At 59.1% G+C, this 23,107-nt stretch overlaps 11 protein-coding genes across 11 annotated transcripts; 6 read left to right on the top strand and 5 right to left on the bottom strand.

Moving 5' to 3' along the window:
- Positions 1-2: 2 nt before the first annotated feature.
- On the bottom strand, positions 3-1,087 carry ACA1_376480 (RabE family small GTPase; the record flags this gene model as incomplete). Its single annotated transcript, XM_004353651.1, has 6 exons — positions 3-52; positions 142-236; positions 412-492; positions 658-743; positions 847-919; positions 1,009-1,087. Coding segments are annotated over 6 exons (464 nt in total), but the record flags the coding sequence as incomplete, so codon positions are not given.
- Positions 1,088-1,693: 606 nt separating this feature from the next.
- On the bottom strand, positions 1,694-2,832 carry ACA1_376490 (TIP41like family protein; the record flags this gene model as incomplete). The annotated part of the gene is made up of 5 exons (XM_004353652.1): positions 1,694-1,894; positions 2,012-2,102; positions 2,186-2,262; positions 2,366-2,618; positions 2,687-2,832. The coding sequence occupies 5 exons, from the start codon at positions 2,830-2,832 to the stop codon at positions 1,694-1,696; spliced, it is 768 nt and encodes a 255-aa protein (XP_004353704.1).
- A 565-nt stretch (positions 2,833-3,397) lies between these two features.
- ACA1_376500 (isocitrate dehydrogenase subunit 1, mitochondrial precursor, putative) lies at positions 3,398-5,754 on the top strand (the record flags this gene model as incomplete). The annotated part of the gene is made up of 11 exons (XM_004353653.1): positions 3,398-3,469; positions 3,712-3,826; positions 4,077-4,181; positions 4,258-4,329; positions 4,429-4,591; positions 4,674-4,766; positions 4,874-4,976; positions 5,086-5,118; positions 5,193-5,364; positions 5,472-5,583; positions 5,694-5,754. 11 exons carry the CDS (start codon positions 3,398-3,400, stop codon positions 5,752-5,754), a joined length of 1,101 nt encoding a protein of 366 aa, XP_004353705.1.
- Positions 5,755-5,911: 157 nt separating this feature from the next.
- On the bottom strand, positions 5,912-6,606 carry ACA1_376510 (Hypothetical protein; the record flags this gene model as incomplete). The annotated part of the gene is made up of 3 exons (XM_004353654.1): positions 5,912-6,045; positions 6,115-6,285; positions 6,579-6,606. 3 exons carry the CDS (start codon positions 6,604-6,606, stop codon positions 5,912-5,914), a joined length of 333 nt encoding a protein of 110 aa, XP_004353706.1.
- Positions 6,607-6,937: 331 nt separating this feature from the next.
- On the top strand, positions 6,938-8,690 carry ACA1_376520 (uncharacterized protein; the record flags this gene model as incomplete). The annotated part of the gene is given in 6 exon segments (XM_004353655.1): positions 6,938-6,967; positions 7,048-7,168; positions 7,179-7,755; positions 7,837-7,948; positions 8,037-8,240; positions 8,361-8,690. 6 exon segments carry the CDS (start codon positions 6,938-6,940, stop codon positions 8,688-8,690), a joined length of 1,374 nt encoding a protein of 457 aa, XP_004353707.1.
- Positions 8,691-9,220: 530 nt separating this feature from the next.
- Positions 9,221-11,588, top strand: ACA1_376530 (uncharacterized protein; the record flags this gene model as incomplete). Its single annotated transcript, XM_004353656.1, has 7 exons — positions 9,221-9,320; positions 9,611-9,819; positions 9,857-10,021; positions 10,149-10,597; positions 10,802-10,913; positions 11,027-11,233; positions 11,346-11,588. The coding sequence occupies 7 exons, from the start codon at positions 9,221-9,223 to the stop codon at positions 11,586-11,588; spliced, it is 1,485 nt and encodes a 494-aa protein (XP_004353708.1).
- Positions 11,589-12,867: 1,279 nt separating this feature from the next.
- ACA1_376540 (uncharacterized protein) lies at positions 12,868-15,347 on the bottom strand (the record flags this gene model as incomplete). Its single annotated transcript, XM_004353657.1, has 8 exons — positions 12,868-12,972; positions 13,068-13,159; positions 13,240-13,307; positions 13,407-13,464; positions 13,546-13,603; positions 13,695-13,779; positions 13,886-15,177; positions 15,246-15,347. 8 exons carry the CDS (start codon positions 15,345-15,347, stop codon positions 12,868-12,870), a joined length of 1,860 nt encoding a protein of 619 aa, XP_004353709.1.
- A 385-nt stretch (positions 15,348-15,732) lies between these two features.
- On the top strand, positions 15,733-17,083 carry ACA1_376550 (cell division control protein 2b, putative; the record flags this gene model as incomplete). The annotated part of the gene is made up of 5 exons (XM_004353658.1): positions 15,733-15,953; positions 16,054-16,174; positions 16,326-16,660; positions 16,741-16,882; positions 16,988-17,083. The coding sequence occupies 5 exons, from the start codon at positions 15,733-15,735 to the stop codon at positions 17,081-17,083; spliced, it is 915 nt and encodes a 304-aa protein (XP_004353710.1).
- A 748-nt stretch (positions 17,084-17,831) lies between these two features.
- ACA1_376560 (ankyrin repeatcontaining protein) lies at positions 17,832-19,790 on the top strand (the record flags this gene model as incomplete). The annotated part of the gene is made up of 6 exons (XM_004353659.1): positions 17,832-17,942; positions 18,099-18,673; positions 18,776-18,895; positions 19,009-19,177; positions 19,263-19,381; positions 19,514-19,790. 6 exons carry the CDS (start codon positions 17,832-17,834, stop codon positions 19,788-19,790), a joined length of 1,371 nt encoding a protein of 456 aa, XP_004353711.1.
- Positions 19,791-19,879: 89 nt separating this feature from the next.
- Positions 19,880-21,442, bottom strand: ACA1_376570 (transferase family protein; the record flags this gene model as incomplete). The annotated part of the gene is made up of 1 exon (XM_004353660.1): positions 19,880-21,442. The coding sequence occupies one exon, from the start codon at positions 21,440-21,442 to the stop codon at positions 19,880-19,882; it is 1,563 nt and encodes a 520-aa protein (XP_004353712.1).
- Positions 21,443-21,696: 254 nt separating this feature from the next.
- Positions 21,697-22,839, top strand: ACA1_376580 (Ras subfamily protein; the record flags this gene model as incomplete). Its single annotated transcript, XM_004353661.1, has 8 exons — positions 21,697-21,751; positions 21,823-21,897; positions 21,968-22,017; positions 22,090-22,140; positions 22,222-22,288; positions 22,364-22,422; positions 22,553-22,661; positions 22,760-22,839. 8 exons carry the CDS (start codon positions 21,697-21,699, stop codon positions 22,837-22,839), a joined length of 546 nt encoding a protein of 181 aa, XP_004353713.1.
- Positions 22,840-23,107: the final 268 nt, after the last annotated feature.

Here is a 23,107-nt window from a genome sequence, read left to right on the forward strand (position 1 = left end):
ACCGGATGCCGTACTCGTCCGCCAAACCCTTGCCTCGAGCAGTGTCGATCACCTGCAACACGGCACCGGCAAGCGTACTTGGCTTAGTCCAATCGTGGCGCAAAAAAAGAAACCAAAGGGGGAAGTGGTGGAGCGGCGTACCTTCTTGTCGACCATGTCGCTCTTGTTTCCGATCAGCATCTTGTTCACCGATTCAGTGGCGTGCTGCTCGATGTTCCTGATCCAGTTGCGGATATCTGTTTACATCAAGATGAGTCACCATCCGTGCTATGCATACCACGCCACACGCACACACATTCTCTAGAAGTATGCAAGCACGCAAGTATGCACGCCACCAAACCGTTGCATCCGAGGCCACCACACGACCACTTCATGAACACGACTACATCACCAGAAGGAGGGAGCACGTACTGCCGAAGGACTTCTCATCGGTGACATCATACACAAGCAAAATTCCCATGGCGCCTCGGTAGTACGCCGTGGTGATGGTTCCTGTGTATAGAGTACGGGCGGACCAACGAACGGTGAGTGTCGGCCGCTTCCCGTTCACCAGCACAGCAGCAGAGCGAAGGAGCGAGAGGGGGGAGAGTGGAAACACACAAAAAAAAAAGAGCAGGAAAAGGGGAAGGAGTTGGATGCTGGGGCAGGGCAACATACGGAACCGCTCCTGGCCAGCAGTGTCCCAAATTTGCAACTTGATGCGCTTGCCCTCAAGTTCAATCGTGCGGATCTTGAAGTCGATGCTGCACGCGAGAATGGGTGAGAATAGGCGGGGGGTGTGGAGGGGTGCCCTCTACATGAAGAATTAATGAACGAAAGGAGACTACTTGGGGGGGAAGGGCGCACCCAATGGTGGTGATGAAGCTGGGAGTGAAGGAGTCGTCGGAGAAGCGCAGCAAGAGACAGCTCTTACCCACACCTACGCAAATTGGAGGAAGGCTGGATGAGCGGTTGTTCAAGAGAGACGAGAAGATGATGCAGCTTCTGTGGACAAGCAGAGGAACTTACCGCTGTCACCAATGAGGAGCAGCTTGATGAGATAATCGTAGGCTTGCTTGCCGCCCGCGGGAGGATGTGTCGCCGCCATTGATCAAAGAATACACTATTGATAAATTATAAATTAAACAAAGCCGAGATTAGCGAAGTAGCGAGGATAGGCATAAGCGGATCTTAGCCATTCTTCTTTCTTCTAGTTGCTCGAATTCTTCTTCCATTCCATTACGAGCGCGCCAGCAGCCGATCGGCAATAGTTTCGCCCTCCCTAGCAGAAAGGAAAATCGTACGATGGAGATGATGGGAGATCTGATTGATGGGACCAAGCTGCGGCTGGCAGGTAGATGGGTTGACGTCCGTCTTTGTGGTCTGCCCTTGTGTTCGTTGGCCGGGGGGGGGGTGCAGCAAACCCAACAACCGGAAGAACGAGGTAAGTGGGGGCTGATTCACCGAATAAGGCAACCAATGGCGCCTTCATATTGGTGCACGTCGCAATCTCCGAAATTTCATTATTCACCACGATTGTTCAAACGGGAAGCTGACGTCCCAAGAACTACCTTCTTCGAACGCTCTTCGTGACGCAACATTGGCCACACACCACTTGGCCACCTGCAATTGCCGTCTTCCTCCTCGGTCGAACGCGCGTCCTTGAACGAGGTTATGTCGGCGCCTTCTTCCAGTTATGGCAAGGATGCCCTTTTCACGAGGAGATGGTGAGGTGGGCCAGGTCCTTGTCCAGCCCCTCCGGCGCACTCGCGACGTCGGTGGTGGTCGAGGGGGTGGCGCTGGCCGAAGGGGCGGCAGCGGAGAGGAGGATCTTGTGGGTGGTCGAGCCGGTGAGGGGCAGGATGGTCCACACAAAGTTGGAGTCCGTCAGCTGGCTCAGATCGGAGGGCATTTTCTGTACGTAGCGTCCGACGTGTGTTGTGTGCATGCGTGCGGTCGTGTGTGTTGCGACGTTGTGAGTCGTGAGGTGCACATCACACGAAGAGAGGAGAAAGTGGGCGGTGGAGCGTACGCCCTGCTGAGCGAGCTGCTGGTAGGTGGCCTCTCGGGTTTGGTACTCGCGAAGCAGGTGCGACGATCCGTACTCGTGGAAGATCCGCGTGCTTCAGAGAATAGATGGCACAACGATATCAGCAAAGACAGGCATGGTCGCGTGACGTGGCAGAAGTAGAAGGGGAGGCCGCACTCGTGGATGCGCATGGTCACGTCGTCCACGCGCATGTGGAATCTAAGCAAGACGTAGAAGTAGCTCGGCATCACCCTCTACGCAACACAACACACGTAAAGACACACGGTCAGCTATCGCGCGGGAGCGAGGCAGAGGCGCGAAGCCCAGTCGCAACGTTGCTGGGGGTTGGACACGTACGACTTTGACGGAGAGGAAGGAGTCACCGTTGTCGGCGAGTTCGTCCTCGAACAGCACCACCTCGTCGAAGAAGAGCATGGGCTCGGGGACGCGCAGCCGGTCGAGGTCGATCTTCTCCTCGGTCTCCACGAGCGAACCCACCACCGCCGATGCCGCATCTGCGCCCTCCGCCACCGGAGCGGAGATGGTCCCCTTGTACTCGGTGGTGAATGTCCAGTCATAGTCGGGTCCCACCTTGCGCGCTTCGCTCGACCTAGAGTGGTGTGAGGCGGCCGTCGTGCGTGGCGCGTGTGGCGTTGCCACAAGGGCGAATGAAGTTACCTCTGCGAAGTCCACTGGTGAGAGTAGGCGACCTTGAGGGAGGAGTGGTCGTGCTTCCACTCTCGCAGCGCATCGCGTACAAGGAACTTGAGCACCACTCCACTCTGCTCGTGCGCGAGCTCGAGCGCACTGTGGCCAAACACCATCTCGGGCAGACACGGCACTGCCAGGCTCTCCTCCCAACTGCGTGCCGATCCTCCATTGAGTCATTATCTTCGATGCAATAATGAATTCAATAAGATCAGGGAGGCGTACTCTTCCAGCTCGGTGGAGTTGAGGATGCGCCCCTTGGTGGCCGCTACACGCCAGCCAGCGATTTCGATGCCGCTAGCACCATCTTGTGTCGGATTAAGCAGGCGATGGGGCGGTGCATTTACGGGGACCGTAGCAGGGTGCTGCGCTGCAGGGCCGCTACGCAGCCCCGCCAGCCCTGCGGCCGCAGGGTGGTGTCCTGCCGCGCCAGGATGATGGTGACCTGGGCGGCCCACAGGGTGCGGGCGCCTATCTGTTGGGCCTGGGCGTGCTGCCATCGTGGGCGTGGTCGTTGTGGTGGGCTTCTTCTCCTCCATCTGGGTTCAATACAAAAATAAAAATAAAAATAAAAATACTATAAATAAAAATGCATTTTCTTTTCCTGTAGACGGAACATTTTCTGCGCGAGCGGACACTCGAATTGAAGGCAGCCTCAGATTAAATCTATCAATCAGCAACATGAGGAGGACATCCGCCGTCGCTTTGAGCCGCACCAGCACCAGCGCTGCCTGCAATGCTCGCACCCTTTCCGTACGATCCCCCCCGTCCGCGGCCAAGTTGAGCAACCGTGCCAATTTTTTGGGCTTTCTGCATGGTTGTGCTCACGCTCGCCTTTCACCGTCACGATTCGCGGCCTTTCCTTTTGTCTGCTCCTTCATCTAAATTTTAATCGAAAATCAATCTTGCTCTCTTGCAGTCGTTCAATTATTCATTCTCTAAAATTAGCGCTCACTCTCATTCCTGCATTAATCTTCCGTCAGGTGGGGTCGCAGCGCATGCTGGCCACCTCGACGGGAACCGAGGCGCCTCCCGCCTCCCTCTCGACCGGCGTGAGGAGGGGCCTCGCCCTCGGTTCCGAGATTCCCGTCACCCTCATCCCCGGTGACGGTATCGGCAAGGAAATCGCCGACTCTGTCGTTGGCGTTTTTCGGAGGCACGACTCTCCATCTCTCTCCATCTCTCTCTCGATGCTCTTCACTTCTTCCCACCACCTCCTCCTGTCTATCGGCAGTAGACCTGGGCCGGTGCTGCCGCCGGCCGCCACTTTTGCTGACGTGTGCGCACAACTTCCTCTTTCCTCACGTTTCGTTCGTTTCGTTTCGTTTCGTGTGGGCGGTGCGGTGCGTTGGCTCTGCAGCTCTGCGCGTGCCCATCAAGTGGGAGGTCTTCGAGCGTGTCGGCGACATCACCCAGAACTTCGATCTGCTGACCTCGCTTGCCAGGAACCAGCTCTGCCTGAAGGGTGCGTAGATCGATCCACACACACGCACACACACACCGTCCCCTGCTGATTACGCCGTCTCTATGTGTGCACACAGGTCAGCTCAAGACCGACTACGAGGACAGCGAGCACTTTAAGAACAACAACCTTGTTCTCCGCAAGTCCCTCAGTACGCCTCGCTTCTTTCATTATCGTCTCCTCGCCTGATTGCCCTGTGGCACTCGGCTCATTCACGGTCTTCTCGTTCTTCTTCTTCTTCTTCGCGCAGACCTCTACGCCAACATCGTGCCCATCAAGAGCCTGCCCGGCATCACCACCAGGCACTCGGGCATCGACATGGTCGTCTTCCGCGAGAACACCGAGGCCGAGTACTCGGGCTTCGAGCAGGAGGTCACCTCGGGCGTCGTGCAGAGCTTGAAGGTCGTCACCCGGTACGTTGCTGGCTTCTCCACCTCCCCCTTCCCCCAACTCGAGGCCACTTCTCCCGGTTGTTGTACCGACCTTTGACCACAGCGCTGCCTGCATCCGCATCGCCGAGGCCGCGTTCGGTTATGCCGCTGCCGCCGGCCGCAAGCGCGTGCATGCCATCCACAAGGCCAACATTCAGTACCGCTGCCCCCCCTCTTCATACACTCCGCGCGACCCCAGTCAGTCACCACGGCGTTCGGGCGCGTGCTCGTTACTGATCCGTACCCGTCGCTTCTCGCGCGCAGGAAAATGTCCGATGGTCTGTTCCTGGAGAGCGTGAGGGAGGTCGCCAAGAAGTACCCCACCGTCGAGTTCAAGGAGATGATCATCGATAACACCTGCATGCAGGTACCCGTCGTCATCACCAACACCGCCAGACTCTATTCAATCACTGCTCTGCTAATCTCTTTTTCTTTTTCTTTTTCTTTCTTTTCCTTTCTTTTTTGCCATGCCACAGCTGGTCCAGAACCCCAAGCAGTTCGACGTCCTGGTACGGCCGGCCTTCTTTCTCTGTGATTCGTTCAACGCTGCTCATCACAACACGTTCATTAATTGTTTTTGCAGGTGACGCCCAACCTGTACGGTAACCTGATCATCAACGTGGGCAGCGGTCTGGTCGGCGGCCCTGGCCTCGTGGCCGGCGCCAACTACGGCCTCCACGGCGAGGCCGTGTTCGAGCCCGGTGCGCGACACGTCGCTGCCGACATCCAGGGCGCCAACGTCGCCAACCCCACCGGTACGCCTGGCCTACCGGCCGCCGCCGCCACCGCCGCCGCCGACGCGTGCGCTCCGCTGTGGGCCAAGCGCATGCATTCCTAACATTACCTCGCTTCTCGTGCGCAGGCATGCTCCTCTCCGGTGTGATGCTCTTGCGACACGTGGGCCTCAACGAGCAGGCCGGCCGCTTGGAGAAGGCCATCCACGATATTCTCCTCCGCGGCAAGGTCCTCACCAAGTACGCGCGCCGCCCTTCTTCTCATCTCCTGGAATCTGCCGCGCCGTGTTGCCTGTTGCGTGTTGCGTCCTGGGCCTGACCGCCGATGGTGCCATCATATATGACGACAGGGATGTGGGCGGCTTTGCCACGACCAAGGAGTTCACCAAGGCCGTCATCAACCACCTCTAAGCGGTGGTCTGCCATTGCTGTTCCACACACACCTGGCCTCTAATAAACCACTGGAGCGCACCACACGAAGCAACCCAACCCCCCAAGAAAAGCATCTACGTCGTTCGTGTTCGTGCTCTTATGACACGACACACGCACGCACACGCACGTTGTGGCTTTAGACAGTGCCCTGCCAGAAGAGGGCGAGCCATCCGGCAACGTAGAGGAGGCCGCCGATGGGCGTGATGGCGCCCAGCTTGCGCTGCTCGGTCAGCACCAGCCCGTAGAGCGAGCCGCTGAACAGCACCGTGCCTGCTCGCGCGTACCGCACACGCACACGTCAGGGTGGGGAGCGCAGAAGGGTTTGGTGGTGGGGAGTACCAGCGACGAAGGACCACCCGGCGATGCGCGACTCGCGAGGGGCGAAGGCGACTGCGAGCAGGCCGATGGCGTGGATGAACTGGTAGTGGACGGCCGTCTCCCACGTCTTGATGAGGGCCTCGCTTCGCTTGGTCTTCAGAGCGTGCGCGCCAAACGCGCCCAGCAGGACGCCTACCGCCCCCGAGAGGCAACCCAACTGGAACCACAGTGGATGGACTGCCCCCCCCCACGATTTAATCAGAAATCAGGCATATTACAATCGAAAGGCTTTGTAAAATCGACACAAATAAAAGTAAAGCGGTCATCCACACGTTGCAGACGTACAAGACATGGCCAAGTGGTGCAAATAGAATATAATAGAAAAAGGTTAAATGATTTAAAAATGATGTTCCGGCGCATGAAAAGGCTGCCAACCAGTACAGCAGCTGTCGCCAGTCAGAAAGGCAGGTCACCCACAGTCACACCACGGAGCGCCAAGAGCAGGAAGAGCATCAGCCGATGTTGTTGGTCGGACCCGCTTGCTCCCGATGCCGCAAAGCTCACGCTGCTTGCGACAGGTGCTGCGCCCTCTTTCATTGTGTTCACCAACTGACCCTAACATGTTTGTCAGGCGATCGCCGTGTGGGAGGTGCCAAGCACTGGGCTTGAGCACCACCGACTGTCAGGTGGTGCCCCCGCGCAAGAGGGGGCGCCCTGTCTCGGAGCCCACCGCCACATATGGTGCGCGAGCCCGGCACATTGGAAACACTTCATCGGGCTCTCTTGTTCATGGCTGACCTTGGGTCAATAACCTTGTTCCTCGGGTTTAGGCGGGGCGCAGGCCATGTCGGCGTTCATGAGCAGCTTCAGCCTCGTCCCGTCGCGCCGTCTTAAGACCAATTCCAACACAAACTCCTCCTCACAAGCACATTCGTTAACTTCCCCTACACACAGTCATTCAGCATCACCCTCACCACGACCATCGAAACCACCGTCATCGACGGAATCAGCGTCATGCTCGCCAACCCCATCCGCTCCCACACCTATGCTTCTGACTGCGGCCTCGATTGTATCAGTGTCGACAGCGGAGGCGCCCAACTGCGGCGATCGACGCCCGCTGGCCGTTGAGGCCCTGCCGGTGCTCCTCCGCACGTCGATCGCCCAGGCGGGCTTGCCTGGCGCGGCAGCCGTCCATCCCTGCGCGCTACCGAGCCTCCCTCTTCCCTTGGCCTCGGGCGGAGCACACCGCACACACGTGACCGAACTTCCACAGGACACCCAGCCGGCTGCTTGGCAGGCACGAGGCCAAGAAGAGTTCATGCGCCTGCAGTGGGAAGAACTACAGCGCAGCCTCAGGAAGCGCAAGCGCGACGAGCACTTCGTGGCGGACGAGTCTAGCGACAGCGCTTCGGCCACAACCACAACGCAGACCTCGGCGACGGGCTTTGGCGGTGGCCTGCTGGGTAGGCGGCCCATCACGGACGAGCTGTTCGAGCGGCGGCCCACCACGGACTACTGGTGGAGCAGGCTGAGCGGGGCTGGAGATGGTGGCACCAGGAGGGACATCCCGAGGAATCCGGCGCCGCTGGCGCTGGAGCACGTCATGCCCTTCCTCGCCGACTACGACTTCACCACTACACCGCTCGTCGTCACCACCCTTCAGTACGTTGACACCATTCTGCTTGTGCCGCCCCTACTCAGTTGTGTGTGCGTGTCGTGTCTTGTGTTGTGCGCGTGCGACAGTCAAGCGTTCATCGCCTTTCGGATATGGGAGCCCAGAAGGGTCCAAGACCTGCGGCTACCCAACGTGGTCCACACATCATCAAGCTACGCAGCTCTCAGCCAATTCTCTACGGTTCGTGTGTCGTGTGTCGTGTGTTATGTCGTGTTGCGTGTCGTGTCGTGTGCGGTAACCGTTGTCTGATTTCGTTTGTTGCGCGCAGGATGAGGAGGTGGGCAGAACAGCGCATTCGATTCGGCCCGATCTGGAGAACATGTCGCTGCTGGTGGCCCACCTCCTGATCGAGCCGGCCGACGCCAGCAACGTGGGTCCCGTCTTTCGCTGCCTGTGCTACGTGTCCCAAAAGGGCGGAGGCTCCATGCAGGTCTCCTGCTCCGTGCAGAATCTCTACTCCCGCCGAGGCCTCGTACGTCCACGACACGACACGACACGACACGACACGACACGACACGACACGACACGACACGACACGACACGACACGACACGACACGACACGTGCACTGGACTCATTCATGCGGGAAACAGGTGAAGTGGCAGATCATGGTGGTGGACGGGGTGGTGGGCCGAGCGGCGACGCTGCCGCCCTACATGAGCACCATGCAGACGGACGACCTCATGGGCGACTACCTCCAGTCGCGAGTCGCCCACTACATCAACCTACTCCTGGGCACCGCCTCTCCGTCCACTTCGCCACATGCGCCATCATCTTCCGTGCGAGCCACCATCGACCACCACCATCAGCACCATCACCGTGCCCACTCAATGGACGTCTACGCCGTCGGCCACCTGCTCGGGACCGCGGACCAACCCACCTCTTCTTTTCGCGCCACACCCACAAGCGCAAGAGCGAACTAAGGAGGCGGGCGCTGATAGGTGGCCGCCGTGGTCTAGACCGGTCAGCCCGAGGCCCACCTAAACACTTTTCCCGGGTTGGTTCAGGTCGTCCGGATCTGCTTGGTGTCTGCGAGAGTTGGCCACAAAACACCTCTGTTGCCACCATCACCTCTTGAAGTGGAAGAGACCACTCACTGGTCGAGATGGAAGGCCCCTCGAGCATCGCAGGCAGCAGTGGGGGCGGGGGTAAAAAGAGGAGGGACCGACGGCCGTCGCCAGCGGCTGCAGCAACAGCGGCAGCTGCAGGATCAACGCAGCAGCAGGTGGAGCAGCTGTGGGTGGTGGGACCCGCTTGCGCCCCCTGCCGCAAAGCCCACTCCGCGTGCGACAGGTACCCCTCCCATCTTTTTGGGGCGGTGCAGTGATTTTATTTATTTATTTCAAGATTAAGATTAAAATAAAATCAACGAATAAATAAAGATATTAAATGCTTGTCTCTTTTGCGTGTTTGCCGGGGCGCCAGGCGATTGCCCTGCGGGAGGTGCATCGCGATGGGCGGCGACGCTGCGAGCCAATGCCAGGTTGCACCGCCCAAGAAGCGAGGCCGCCCGCCCACCAAGCAGCTCTTCCACTCACAACCCAACACCCCAGGTTTGCCTCTTTTTTTTTTGTTCGATCAAAAGCACATTGCACATGGCACACGTGCACACACCGACCGCACATGGCACACGGCACGCACCCGCACGCGGCACACGCTCACGTGGGAATCGATGCTCTCTTCGCGTTGTAGATGAGGTGCAGGACATGTCGCCATTCTTGAACACGTTCAGCCTGGCCCCGCCGCGCTCGCAGCGACCCCGCAGTCCTCCCAACGGCCGCCCAAAACCGCCGCACGACAGCCCCAGCCCCAGCCACCACCTCAGACTCTTCCACAGCCGCAGCCACAACCAAAGCCACAACCAAAGCCACAGCCTCAGCCACAGTCAGCGACGACCCGAGGGCCGCTGGACTATTCTTCAGCATCGTCTTCTCCAGACGCGTCATCTCCGCCATCTTCGTCATCATCCTCGCCCTCGTCGTCATCGTCGTCGCTGACTTCATCATCTTCGTTTTCGTTATCTTGGCCATCATCGTCATCGTCATCGCAATCGTTGATGTCGGCGCTGGTGGCGGATGGACCGGCGCAGCGCGAGGACTTTGACCACTACGCGAGGTCGCAGCCGCTGCCTCGCATTCCATCGTCGGCGGCGCTTCCACCGCTGCCGGTGCTCCTCCGCACGTCGATCGCCCAGGCTGGCGTGCCCGAGGACGGGCTGGCGGTCGAACCCTACGCCCCGCCCAGCTATCAGCCAGTGCCATCACCCCCTCCGCCACCGGTACACCACACAACACACAACACCACACACACACACACACGGCCACACACACACACCACACACACACACGCGCGCGCGCACACGACTGAGATTAGGAATGCAGGACCGCTGGCAGAGAGAGCAGGAGGAGTTCATGCGAGCGCAGTGGGAGGAGCTTCATCGCCGCACCATTCGTAAGCGGAAGGAGCGGGCCGACGAACGCGACGGCCTTCACGACGACGACCCCTACGGGGGTCGCCACCGCAGCAGCAGCAGCCGTCAGCAGCCCGCGGCTCACCCGCTCGACCAGCAGCTCGGCCCCACCGCCCGCCAGCCAACGATGACATCGACCTACGCGACGGGCTACAGCCCATTGTCGGGGGGACCGTGGCCGTGGCCGACCGACTCTCGCTTTGGCGGCGGCAGCGGCGACGACTGGTGGCCCGCGTTCCGCGGTGGTGGTGGATCGCGGGGCATCCCCAGGAACCCGGCGCCGCTGGCACTCGAGCACGTCATGCCCTTCCTCGCCGACTACGACTTCACTACCATCCCGCTCGTCGTAACCACACTTCAGTGCGTCGTCGACACTTTCTATATTTCCATCAACGCTTTGCTCTGTCGTCTTATCGGTATTGTGTGTGTGTATGTGTGGTGCGGTGTCGTCTTATCGGTATTGTGTGTGTGTATGTGTGGTGTGGTGTGCGTGTGCGTGTGCGTGTGCGTGGGCGTGGGCGTGTGCGTGTGCGTGTGCGTGTGCGTGTGCGTGTCGTATGATAGTCAAGCATTCATTGCGATGCAGATCCCGGAACCCAAGGACTTCCAGGGCCTGGGGCTGCCGAGGGTCCTCTACACCTCGCCCGGCTATGCCTCTCTCAGCCTGTTCCCCACGGTACACTACCCACCACCCTGTCGTCATCATTCATAAAATGAAATAAGAAATAATAAATAATAAATAATGAAGTAAATAATAAATAAAACAAATAAAACAAAATATAAACACAGGAAGAGGAGGTGGGCAAGTTGGCGTTTTCCATATTGCCCGATCTGGAGAACATGTCGCTGCTGGTGGCCCACCTCCTGATCGGGATCCCCGAGAAGCCCTTCACCGTGGGTCCCGTATTCCGCTGCCTGTGCTACATACTCCAAAAGGGCGGCAACGCCATCCAGGTCTCCTGCTGCGTTCAGAATCTCTACTCCCGCCGAGGCCTCGTACATCTTCCACACCGCACACGCACACGCAACACCGCACACGCACACGCACCACCGCACACGCACACGCACCACCGCACACGCACACGCACACAACTCACGTGGGAAACAGGTGAAGTGGCAGATCATGGTGGTGGACGGGGTGGTGGGTCGAGCGGCGACGCTGCCGCCCTACATGGGCACCATGCAGAAGGACGACCTCATGCGCGACTACCTCCACTCGCGTATCTCGCACTACATCCACCTCCTGGACGCCTCCACGTCGCGATCTTCGGTGCGGGCGACCATCGAGCAGCAGGAGCCGCAGCACCACCACCGGCCCGACGTCTACCCCACCCACTTGCTCTGGGAATGAACAACATTTCCTGTTCTCTATCTTGTCACATAAATAATAAATTAATACATTAAAAAAAACGTGCTTCACGCACTGTTCAAAACTGGCTTGCCGTGTGCCAGCTGCCCGCAAGCAACAAAACAGAAGGGCCAGGAGGAGAGTCGAACTCCCAACCTCCGCGATTTGGAGATGCGGCGCTCTGTCAGTTGAGCTACCCGGGTCCTTCCTGCCTCTCAATCCCAACAGCTCCTGGCCAACTGCACTTCACCGCAGCAGTGGAAAGAAAAATCAGAATTGCCGAACCTTGATATTTCCCTCCGCCGTTTCGGTCAATGCTCAAACGCACGCCAATCAGAAGGCGTGACAAAGGCGCCCAGGACGAACACGAGAATCTGGCGGCCGCACGAGTCCCTCTAAAGACCTGGTGGAGCTGGGCGGGTTCGCGCAGTCATAAAACCCCCCCACCAGTAGCATCTCTCAGAGCTTCCCGGCCAGCGCCGACATCTCGCTGGTGGTGGGCAACCCGGGCGAGGGCAAGTGGTTCCTATGCAAGACGTCTTCCTTCCATCGAGGCCGTCAAGAACGTCTTGCAGGCCGGGGCCTGCACCATCTACGCTACTCGCACGGCCCAGTTAGAATCGTGCAACCTGTAAAAACCAACCGGTTAAAAAAGCTGCAGATAAAGCATGAAGATAGGGCATTAGGAGAGAGATAAGTTCATCATCAAGCTGACAACTCATTGTCCCAGCTGTTCTCAAAGGATTGTAGTGCCTGCTGATTCATGCATACATCTTTCCGTTGCACATTTTGACACACATGTACACAATGCTATTGTTGCTCAAAGTGCAAGCACAAGGTTGTCTTGGTGTGCGTGCATGTGAAGGCTGGGCAGGCGTCTGGCTGGTGGGTGGGCACCCTGTTCTACTGCATGGGTGGCACAGAAATCATTGTGCAGATGGGCAGTGTCGAATCCTGGTTGGTTGCCTATATCCTACTTTGTGGTCTATGACTGGTTTCTTCTGTTTACCACCCACATTTGGCAAAATAGCTATGAATGGTTCCCCTCCTCAAGTACCTGGAGCACAACCACCTCCCACCTGACAAGCCCTGCAGTTAAAGATGGGGTGAACACAACATCACCCTCACCCCTATCTCACCCTCTCCCCCAGATCCTTGCCCCACCCTGCCCCATACTGTATGTACTAGAATCACCATATATGGTTGGTTCTTGAGTGTTCTGTGCTAACTTGGAGTCAGGTGTATTGTGAAAATGTGGGCGTGTCGGTGTGGTTGTACGCCCCTATTTGTCGTAGTGGACGACAAAGCGAGGGGACACGTAGCGCTTGCACTTTTGGCCATCCTCTTCGTCGTCGTCAAACAGCAGCACGTAGTTCTTGTCCTTCCGCTGTGTGTCGTGTGTTGTGCGGTGTGCGGTGTGAGAGGAGAAGGGCAGAACTGAACCAAAAGAAAAGGAGGAGAAAAAGAGGTGAGCTGAGGTACTCGTCGTGGCCCGACTTGCACCGTGGCCGGATAGAAGGCGGTGGTATTGGGGAACATGGCGAGCACCATCATGCCCTTGCTGAACTGCGTGCCTGCACGATCGAGCGACACACACGGCCAGAAGTGTGTTAGTTGGTTGCCTCGGTGGGCGTTGACCGATCATCAGGCGCACCTTTGGACCATGACTCGGGGAGCGAGGTGGGCAGCGGGATGACGCAGGGCCGGGGCAACAGGTAGCGCCTGCGGATCGAGAAAATAAATAAAAGAGCAAGGCGTGGTAACGTGAGGAATGATGAGTGCGTGTGCGTGTGCGTGTGGTGTGTGTGTGCGCGCGTGTACTTTCGGTTGTTCTCGGTTTCTTCGGGATCGGCGTCGACGACCTCGTATCGCTGCTTGTCTGTGCGCAGAGCGGAGGTGAGTGAGTGCGCACGCACGACATAGGTCATTAATCCATTGCCTGCTTAAGAAGAGAGCGAACCGGCGACGTAGCGCACGACGGTTGCGAGAAGCCACTCGGCGGGGCGCGTTCTGCTTGCCTGCAAGCAGGAGACCACCGAAAATGAGTCCAGCCTCACACCACACCACACCACACCGCATGGTGCGTTAGCAGGGTGAATCCCAGGGTACCTTGACTGTCTTGGCGGCTACCGGTGTGCCCACGGGAATGATATATTCCGGTGGTGCCCGAATCGCGCCACACAACGGACCCGGCCTGCCGCAACACACCACACACCATGGGTCAGAGCGCGCTCAAGCGGCTGAACGAGCTCGCGTGTGGCTTTGGGAGGGGGAGGCGAGGGACGTCGAGAAGGGCGTACGATTTGCTGACGGGCAGCTCGGCCTCCATGAAATTGGCTCCGCCGGCCGTCGGCGCCGAATCATCGAGTGTCGGCGTACGGCCTCCCTCGTCGCCACCACGCGCACCGCGCCCTCGTTTGGTGGTGGCGGTGCCGGTGGTGGGCTGGGCCTCCTTCTCGCGCTCCTTCTCGAGCCTTTCGCGTTCCTTCTCTTTCTCTTTTTCCTTCTCTTTCTCTCTTTCTCGTTCCTTCTCGAGTCTTTCGCGTTCGCGTTCGCGCTCGCGTTCTTTCTTTGCGGCGGCCTCGTCGTCGCGCCGTCGTTCGCGCTCGCGCTCTTTTTCGAGCCGCTCCTTCTCCTTCTGAAGCCGCTCCTTCTCCCGCTCCAGCCGCTGCCGCTCCTTCTCCTCCCGCTCTCGCTCGCGTTCGCGCTCCCGATCGAGTCTCTTCTTCTCGCGCTCCTTCTCGAGCCTCTCCTTCTCTCTTTCCTTCTCTCTTTCCCTCTCGGCCCTCTTCTCCTTCTCTCTTTCGCGTTCCTGCGACTCGAGTCGCTCCTTCTCTCGCTTCTCCTCCCTCACCCTTTCTCTCTCCTTTTCCCTCTCCCTCGCTTTTTCCCTTTCCTTTTCCTCTTCCTCTTCCACCTGCTCGCGCATCGCTCGCTCGAGCTCCTCCTTCTCCTTCTGCAGCTTCGCCTTCTCTCTTTCGAGCAGGTCTTCGCTCTTCTTCTTCGCCTTGGCTTTGGCCTGCTGTTCCTCTTGTCGCTTCTCTTCGTCTTGCTTCGTCTTCTTCTTCCTTTCCTTTTCCTTTTCCTTTTCCTCCTCCTCCTCGTCCTCTTCCACTTCCTCCTCCTTCTCTTGCTTCTCCTCCTTATCCTCTTCATCGATCTCGGTCTCCTCCTTTTCCACCCTCCGCCGCTTGCTCGGTGGGGCCGAGGCATCCACGTCGGCCTCGCCATCATCGAGCTTTCCTGCATCAGGCTCAGTCTTTTCAGCATCCCCTTTCTTCGCGTGTTGCTCTTGCTGTTCAATGTCCATCGCATTCTCGCTGGGGCTGGCCTTGGGGCTGGCGTCATCTCCCTTGGGCGCTGCTGCTGATGCTGTCGCATCAGGCGAGTCGGCCACGGTCTCCGCCACTGGCGCGGTCTGGGCGGCAGGCACCATCGGTGCTGGGGCAGAAGCGTGGGGGGCGGGTAGAGGGGCGATAGCACGCTGGAGGGTCGGCAGGAAGGCCTGGTAGAGGGCTGCCACTTCAGCTGCAGCGTCGGGGCTCGCCTCCGTCCAGCCTCGCGTGAGCTCGGTCTCATTGCGGCCCGAACTCTGGCAATCAGAGTGGAATCATGATGAAAATCTTCATACGTGATATGACAGCCAGGGACAAGGGGTACCAGCAGAGTCGATCGAAGGCGGTCCAGTTGCCTCGAGGCGACCGCCACCTCCTCGAGCACAGGTCCCCATCGCATCACCTCCCTGCGCAATTCCTCCTCCATCATCATAGATGATGTGAGCAAATAGTTGGCATACCAACGGTTTCTTTTGGATTTTCCAGAACCGCAAATTTCGTTAGTGCGTTTCGCGCCAAAATGGAGGCTTCCCGGAGGCTCGTTGCGGTGGTCTTCTTCGCGACCCACAAATACGGACCTTGTCTGTCCCTTCTTCGCCCACAGCGACCCACCTCCCTTCCCTCCATCTCGCGGGAACCCAATCGTCCGCATCAGGTACTGCGGCGTCACCCCACACTCAAGAGGATCACATCCGACAAACACAGAGAACGCCGTACGTTCCCGACCCTCCAATGCATGATGTTGCTTGATTTTGTGCAATTTCTTCGTTCAATTTGATGCTGACATCGATAGCGGTGACCGCCAGGTGAAGATGCAAGCCAAACCCAGTCCCCTGCAGCGGTACGACATCAAGGAGAAGCTCGGTGAGGGCACCTATGGCGAGGTGTATAAGGCCATCGATACCGAGAACCAGCGATTCATTGCCCTCAAGAAGATGCGCCTCCTTGAGGCCGAGGACGAGGGCGTGCCTGCCACCGCCCTGCGCGAGGTGTCTCTCCTCAAGGAGCTTTCCAACTGCGCCAACATCGTCAAGTAAGCCGCTTACCCATTCCCACCTGACATTGTTTCTTCGATGCACAACTTCTTCTGGTTGGGTGAAGACTCGGACTCACCCTCGGCTTCCATCTTCCAGGTTGCTCGATGTCATTCACTGCAACTCGACCCTCTATCTGGTGTTTGAGTTCCTTGATCAGGATCTCAAGACCTACGTCGAATCTACTGGCGCCGGCGCTCTTCCCACTAAGTTGGTCAAGGTTTGTTGCCGCCCTTCTCGTTGATGAATTTGCCATCATACAGCAAATCGAGATGAACGAGCAAGTTCGATTTTATTGCTCTACCCCTGCACAACTGCAGTCGGCTGACCTCACGTGTTGTGTTTTGCTGCACGTACGCTCTATCTTCCAGAGCTATCTGTATCAGATCCTCAAGGGCATCGCGTACTGCCACTCGCACCGCATTCTGCACAGGGACTTGAAGCTGGCCAACCTGCTCATCGACCGCAAGGGCGTTCTCAAGCTGGCTGACTTTGGTCTCGCCCGCGCGTTTGGCGTGCCCATCCGCACCTACACTCACGAGGTGGTCACGCTTTGGTACCGCGCTCCCGAGATCCTGCTCGGCCAGGCTCGCTACTCCACTCCCGTCGACATGTGGTCCGTCGGCTGCATCTTTGCCGAGCTTGTCACCAAGCGTCCGCTCTTCCCGGGCGATTGCGAGATCGACGAGCTGTTCCGCATCTTCAGGTACAACATCACGCTTCATCTCTCTTCTTGAGTCTTGCTCTTCGTCGCGCTTACGCCACCCGCTCTGCTTGCAAAAACAGGACTCTCGGCACTCCCAACGAGGAGGTGTGGCCCGGCGTCACTACTCTTCCCGACTACAAGTCCACCTTTGGTCAGTGGAAGCCTCAGAGCTTGGCCTCCGTCGTTCCCGGTCTCGACCCTCTTGGCCTCGACCTTCTCTCGGTACGTTGCAAGTTGAAGTCGGCCAAAACACACTCGCGCCTCGTTCTTCAAGAAGAAGAGGAAAAGACGTCTTGCTCACCTCGTTCGTCTCCTCTGCCGCAACAGAAAATGCTGAGGTATGCGCCTCAGGAGCGCATCTCGGCCAAGGAAGCCCTCAAGCACCCTTACTTCGACGACCTGGACAAGACCAAGTACCCCTAAGAAGAGGAGGCTAGGCTATTCCGAACTTGCCACTGACAGAGACTCTGCACCATCATCTTCCTCTTCTACCTTCTCTCTACCGACTCTTACCGCCTCGTCGAGCAACAGCCCGCACTAAACAAGCTTGCGGAGGACAGTACCTGGCGGGAGAGGCTTAAGTGCCTTCTCTCCAACTGTTCTCCGTCTCTTTTTTCACCCCCCTAATCCTTTGGCTGAATTGTACATCTCACCAGACTTTCAATCCCTCAACACGCATCTGAGCACTAGCATCTCATCTTGTCTTTTTCATCTTCATCTTTGGTGTTGGCGGCGAATGTGTTGCGGCGAACGAAAAGCGCGCGAAACGGAGTAAATGGCGGAAAAATTGGTAGCTCGGGCCGACAGTGGCCAAGGACACGGAAGCACAGACCCACACGGACAAACCCAAGTTCCAGCCAGCAACAGCTCATCTCAACACTTAGTTAGCCTAGCGCTGCGAACACGAAGCCAAGGAGGCTACAAAGGAGGAAGGACTGGGTCGGCCTCCCGCCTGCTGCGGTGCATCGAGACCATCAATTGGAAGGATTCATTAGAGAGAGGAAGTTTCATCAATTGGAAATCACCTCAACAACGCATGTCATTTCCCCCGCCCCTGCTGGTGAAGGCAGCACGCCATAGCACTTGGAGCGGAACGAGTGGAGATGGACCGCCCCTACTTTCGCCTGACCGCGATCGAATCGAGGAGAAGGATCGAGAGCGGATACTCGCCATGAATGCGCACCTCCAGGCGACCTCCTACGTCGTCGCCACGGCATTGGGAGATGACTTTCACGTCGGTGCCCCAGCTTCAGAGCTGCTTGTCGACGTGGGCGGCTGGAAGGTGGGCCTCACCGTCAATCCCCGCACTGGGCAGCTACTCGTCCAGGCCCGCCCTCCCTCCATCTGCCCTCACCACCGCCAACCACCAAACGCTCCCGCCCATACCCAACCACCACGCAACCCGGCTGCTGCTCCATCTTCCGCCGCCGCTACACAGAATCCATCATCTTCATCTTCATCTTCATCTTCTTCGCCTGCCACCGTGCACCCCGAAGGAGGGGAGGTCCGGTGCAAGCTGTTCCGCTGTTGCGCGGTCAAGAGCGTACCGACTCCGATGCCGCCGCCGCCCGCCAGCGGCAGCGGCGGCGAGCGCTCCGGTCGGCGCGTGTCGGCCACGGTCGTCAACAACCCGGTCTTCAACAACCCCAAGCTGCGGAAGATCATCGGCCCGTCGTCGCCCGCGCGCTCGCGCCGCAGCCGCAGCCGCTCGCGAGGTCGTCGGAAGAACACGCCCAACCGCGGCGACACGATCCACCCGTCGTCGTCGCACTCGCCACCTCCGTCGCCTCCGCCCTCGTCGTCATCGCCCTCGTCGTCGCTGTCCTCTTCTCCGTCCTCCTCGTCGGCGTCGCTGGCGCTCACGCGCGTGAGCGGCGAGCTGGCGTCGATCGCGGCGGACGCCACGCCCCTGAGCTTCAACATGCTCCCCGAGGAGGTGCAGCTCCATGTCTTCAGCTTCCTCAGTCCCGTCGACGTCCTGTCCATCGTGCCCGCCACCTGTCGCCACTGGAGGTATACATCTACGCGGGCTCGGCGCATTCTCATCATTCTCTTCATTGCAACGAGTTTGTTGATTGACCGTGCCGTCTTTCGTCTTTCAATGTGCGTCCACAGGGATTTGACGCAGGACGAGACGCTGTGGAAGGTGCTGCAAGAGGAGCACTTTGGCGGACCCCGACGCAGCGACCGATCATGGCACCAGGAGTGCATTCTGGGCCTCACCCGAATCAAACGGTAACTGCCCTCCGCTGGCTTGTGGTGAGCCTCAATTGAGGGCTGCTTGGTGGTGCTAACCAAAACTACTTTCAATGCACCGTTTTGTATGTGTGGTGTGTGCTGGAGAGCAGACAGACGCAACGCTACCAAACGGAGATGCTGCTTTGGGGCGCGAAGCACGGCCACACACAGTTTGTGCGCAGAATGCTGCGCGAGTTCAACATCGATGTCAATGTGCGATCGCACAAGTCGGAGGCCTCGCCTCTTCACCTTGCCGCGGCGCAGGGTCACTACGACACGGTGCGTGTTGCGCACCTTTTACAGGAGTGCGTGTGTGCGTGTCTCGAGTTTGCGCTGACGTCAGTTGCTCGGGTTGAATTGGCAGATTGAACTGCTGCTGTCGTGTGGTGCGGATGTAAATGCGAGGACCTCGTACGGACGCACGCCGCTCGAACGAGCCGCACGCTACGGTCATGCTGCTGTGGTACAGCTGCTTCTCTTTAGGTTCGTGCCCTTCCTCCTTCATCTCCTTCATCTCCTTCATCTCTCTACGCTCCTCCTCCTCTTCTTCTCGACCGCCGTGTGCCAATCGTCATTTATCAATTTCTGTGATGTGTTGTGGTTGTGATTGTGCAGAGGCGCCAGCGTGAACTCGACGACGGAGGGCGGCGAGACGCCGCTGCTGATGGCCGCGGGCAACAACCACAAGAAGGTGGTCAAGATCCTGCTCCATCACGACGCCGATGTGACCGCGGCGTCGGCCGGCTTCACGGCCCTGCGAATCGCCACCCTGCAGGGCTACACCGAGATCGTGCAGCTCCTGCACCGGCACGCCCAGCAGACCGCCGGCGGCGGAGGCACGTCCTCGTCCGCCCTGTCGCTCGCCGCCTCATCGTCGCTCATGCCGGCCTGAACGCCTCATGGCCAGTTCACAACCATGACGGCCCGGGCACTCACTCCCCTTGTAACATGTACAGCCTTGATATATGCCTCATTCTTATCTTATTCTTCTTGTCGTGGAAGCGGCGCAAACTTGCGCAGTAGCGGGTCATGCAGGAGCTTGTTCATGACGTCGGCGGCGAGGTGCAGCGACACGCTCGTGCCGGCGTCGCCGTTGTCGTTGTCGTTGTGCCCGGCCTCCATGACCTGCACGCACCCGTCCACGCTGGGCATGACCGCCTCCACGTAGCGCGGTGGTGCTCCTTCGTCGTCGCCAACAAAGTCCACGCCGTAGACGTCCAGGCGCAGCCACGAGGTGACGATCGTGTGGCGTCGGCCCAGGAAGGCGTGCCACAGCCGCTGGGCGCCGGCCTCGTGGGCCACCTCGTGGAGCAGCGCCGGCAGCGTGGCGGCGTTGAACTGCCCGAGCGTGGTGCGAATTGCGGCCGCCATCGCGCCCAGACCTGAGTCCTGCTGCGTGGCGGCGGCCTGGCCGCCGGTAGCGGTGACCCGCGCGACAACGATGGGCGAGCCGAGAAAGGCGTCTGGCAGCGGCGGCGCCAGGCGGCCGCGCAGGCCCAGGGTCACGTCCAGGTGCGCCTCCTCGTCGCGCCCCAGGCCACGAGCCCTCATGATCAGCGCCCACACGTGCGACAGCAGCGCATCAAGATGGCTCACGCGCACCGTCGACGGCGAAGAAGACGTCATGGCGGTCGAGGCGGTGGCCGCTTCCCACATGCGATGCACCTCGTCGGCGCCAAAGTAGAGCACGTGGTGCGCGACGTCGGCGGCGAGGTCCCACTCGGCCCAGGGCAAGGGAACGCCCAGCGGCCCGACGGCGGCGGGGTCGAGCTCGGCCGGAACCCGGGCGGCGTCGGCCAGGAATGCGGGGCATCCGCGGGCCGAGGCCCACCAGTCGTAGCGGTGGAGGGGCAGGGCGCGCGCGGCTGCGACCAGCGCCGGATCGGGCCGGGCGGCGTCGATGTCGCCCGCGGCCGCGCGGTCCAGTATCTGCGGGTCGAACACTGAGGCGAGCTCGGGCAGCGGTGCGTGGGCGGCCATGGCCCGATTGACGGCGGCCCAGTCGTGCACGAACCGCAGCAGGGTCTGGGCGTCGGCCAGCGCGTGCGGGAATCGGAGGCCGATCGCCAACCCGCCGCAGTCGAAGGTGGTCAGCTGGACCAGCATGCAGGGTAGTCCCGCCCAGTCGGCCGACGACATGTCGTGCAGGGCCAGCGGCACGTCGGGGCACAGCAGCTCGGCCGATGGGAGCTGGCCCGCGTCCCACCACCCGCCGGCACGCGATGCGCGCTCGGTTGCACTCGGGGCCAATTGGGCCACCGCGCCGGGGAAGCGGGCGACTACCAGCTCGACGCCCGGGTCGTCGGCCGAGCCGTAGGTCAGGCGCAATCGCCCGTGGCGCTGGGTGTGGTCGCCGCTGTCGTCGGCCTTGAACGGCGCCCGGCGCAGTTGGCCGGCCAACTGCGGGTAGGCGTCGAGGGTCTTCCGGAGGGAGAGGGTCAGCTGATCGGTCGACAGAGCGGCCCTGGCGCGCGGCTCGGCCGGTGGGTCGAACAGCCACAGGGCGCTGGTGGGCGCGAAGCGGGCCACGGTGGCGTCGAGCATGGACAAGGGGGTGTGGCGAGGCTCTGGTAGCACGTGGTGAGCGTCAGGGAACACGCGAGTGTGCGACACGACCCTCGAGTACATGGCGATGTGCGGAGGTACTAAAGAGAAAGCGATGCGGGGTGGCAGGGATTAAAAAGAAAATAATCACAAAGAGGCTTTTTAATTCAGTGAACCACTAACATTTCTTGCATTCTGGCCTACTAACAAGATAGGGCGTGGTGGTGAGACATCTCTTACAAAGGGCTAGCTACATGGGCGAACCCAAAAACAGAGTGGGGAGGATCAAGTCGGTGGTCGTGGGTGCTGGTGCATTGGCTGTTCTTTATTCCTGTCTTCTTTGATTCACTCGTTCAGCCAACGCGTGTTTGTGGTTGCAGCCGGGGTGGGCAAGTCATCTTTGACCCATGTGCTCTCTGGGGACTCCTTCATCCAAGAATACACCCCCACCATTGGTTCACATTGCACCCACCCATGGACGGCGTCTTTCACCACAACTTCAGGTGACTCTTTTCACTGACACAGAGGACAACTACTGGAGCCAGTTCTTGGTCAATGGCCACGAAGTCCTCATGGTGTGCATCACAGTTGCTTTGGCCTGTTGGCATTTCTTTGCCTACACGGGCGCTCACGCCCACCCTGTGCAGGAGATACTGGACACGCCGGGCGAAGAAGAGTTTCCGCCCGTGACAGAGCAGGTGCGCAAGCCACTTGCACAACACAGTGGCTTAAGACAAAAATGGTGTGCACTTGGCTCATTCATGAAACTCGAGCCCCAGTGTATCCGCACAGGCAACGCGTTCGTGCTGGTGTACTCCATAACCGACCAAGCCAGCTTCGATGAAGGTACACACAGAAGCGCAAGCCAGTGGCAGCAACGAACACTCACACGAACTAATCCCCATTCAACTCTCCACACAGTTGAGCACCACCACTGGGGACTCATCTTGAAATGCAAGGACAGAAAGTCCTTCTGTGCTGTACTCGTCGGTACACTTACCCGCGAGAGACTCCACCCAGATCTGGGCACATTGGCATGCGCGCCACACACACTGACACACAAGTGGCAGGCAATAAGAGTGATAGGGACTCTGATCGCGGGTGACGCAGGCTGAGGGTGCTGTGTTGGCATGCATAATGAGCATGCAGTCAGGGCATGAGGTGCATTTCATTGAGACCAGCGCCAAGCTCAATGTCAATGTCACCACTGCCTTTGCCAGTATCCTCCTCTTGACCAGGGCACTCACAGATGTCCCCTCTCATCACCATGTTGTATGTCTGTCTGTGTGTGTGCAGTGGTGTGTGTGTGTGCTACAGGGTTGGCTCACATGGATATGCAAAGGCAAGACCTGGTTGTGAAGAACAAAGAGAAGGGCACTGGGTGTTTACTGAGCTGATACTTGTACTCTTCCTAAACAAATGAATTTCTGACATATGGCTGAGCGCAAACAAACAGAGGAGGGGGAGTGGTGGGTGGTGAAGAATGGGGAGTGATGGGCTGTCACGCGCACATGACAACTGGTGTGACTCCATGTTTGTGATCCCACTGGTGTGCGACCAACTGAAGCCTCGCTGGGGCCACTCAGCTGTGCTTGTTGGTCAGCAGTAGAGCGCAGCCACTGGCTAGGAGGAGGAGGACATGAGCATGTGGGTGTTTGGTGGATT

The sequence above is a fragment of the Acanthamoeba castellanii genome (assembly GCF_000313135.1).
Source record: "Acanthamoeba castellanii str. Neff unplaced genomic scaffold scf7180000084685, whole genome shotgun sequence".
NCBI classification, from domain to species: Eukaryota; Discosea; order Longamoebia; family Acanthamoebidae; genus Acanthamoeba; species Acanthamoeba castellanii.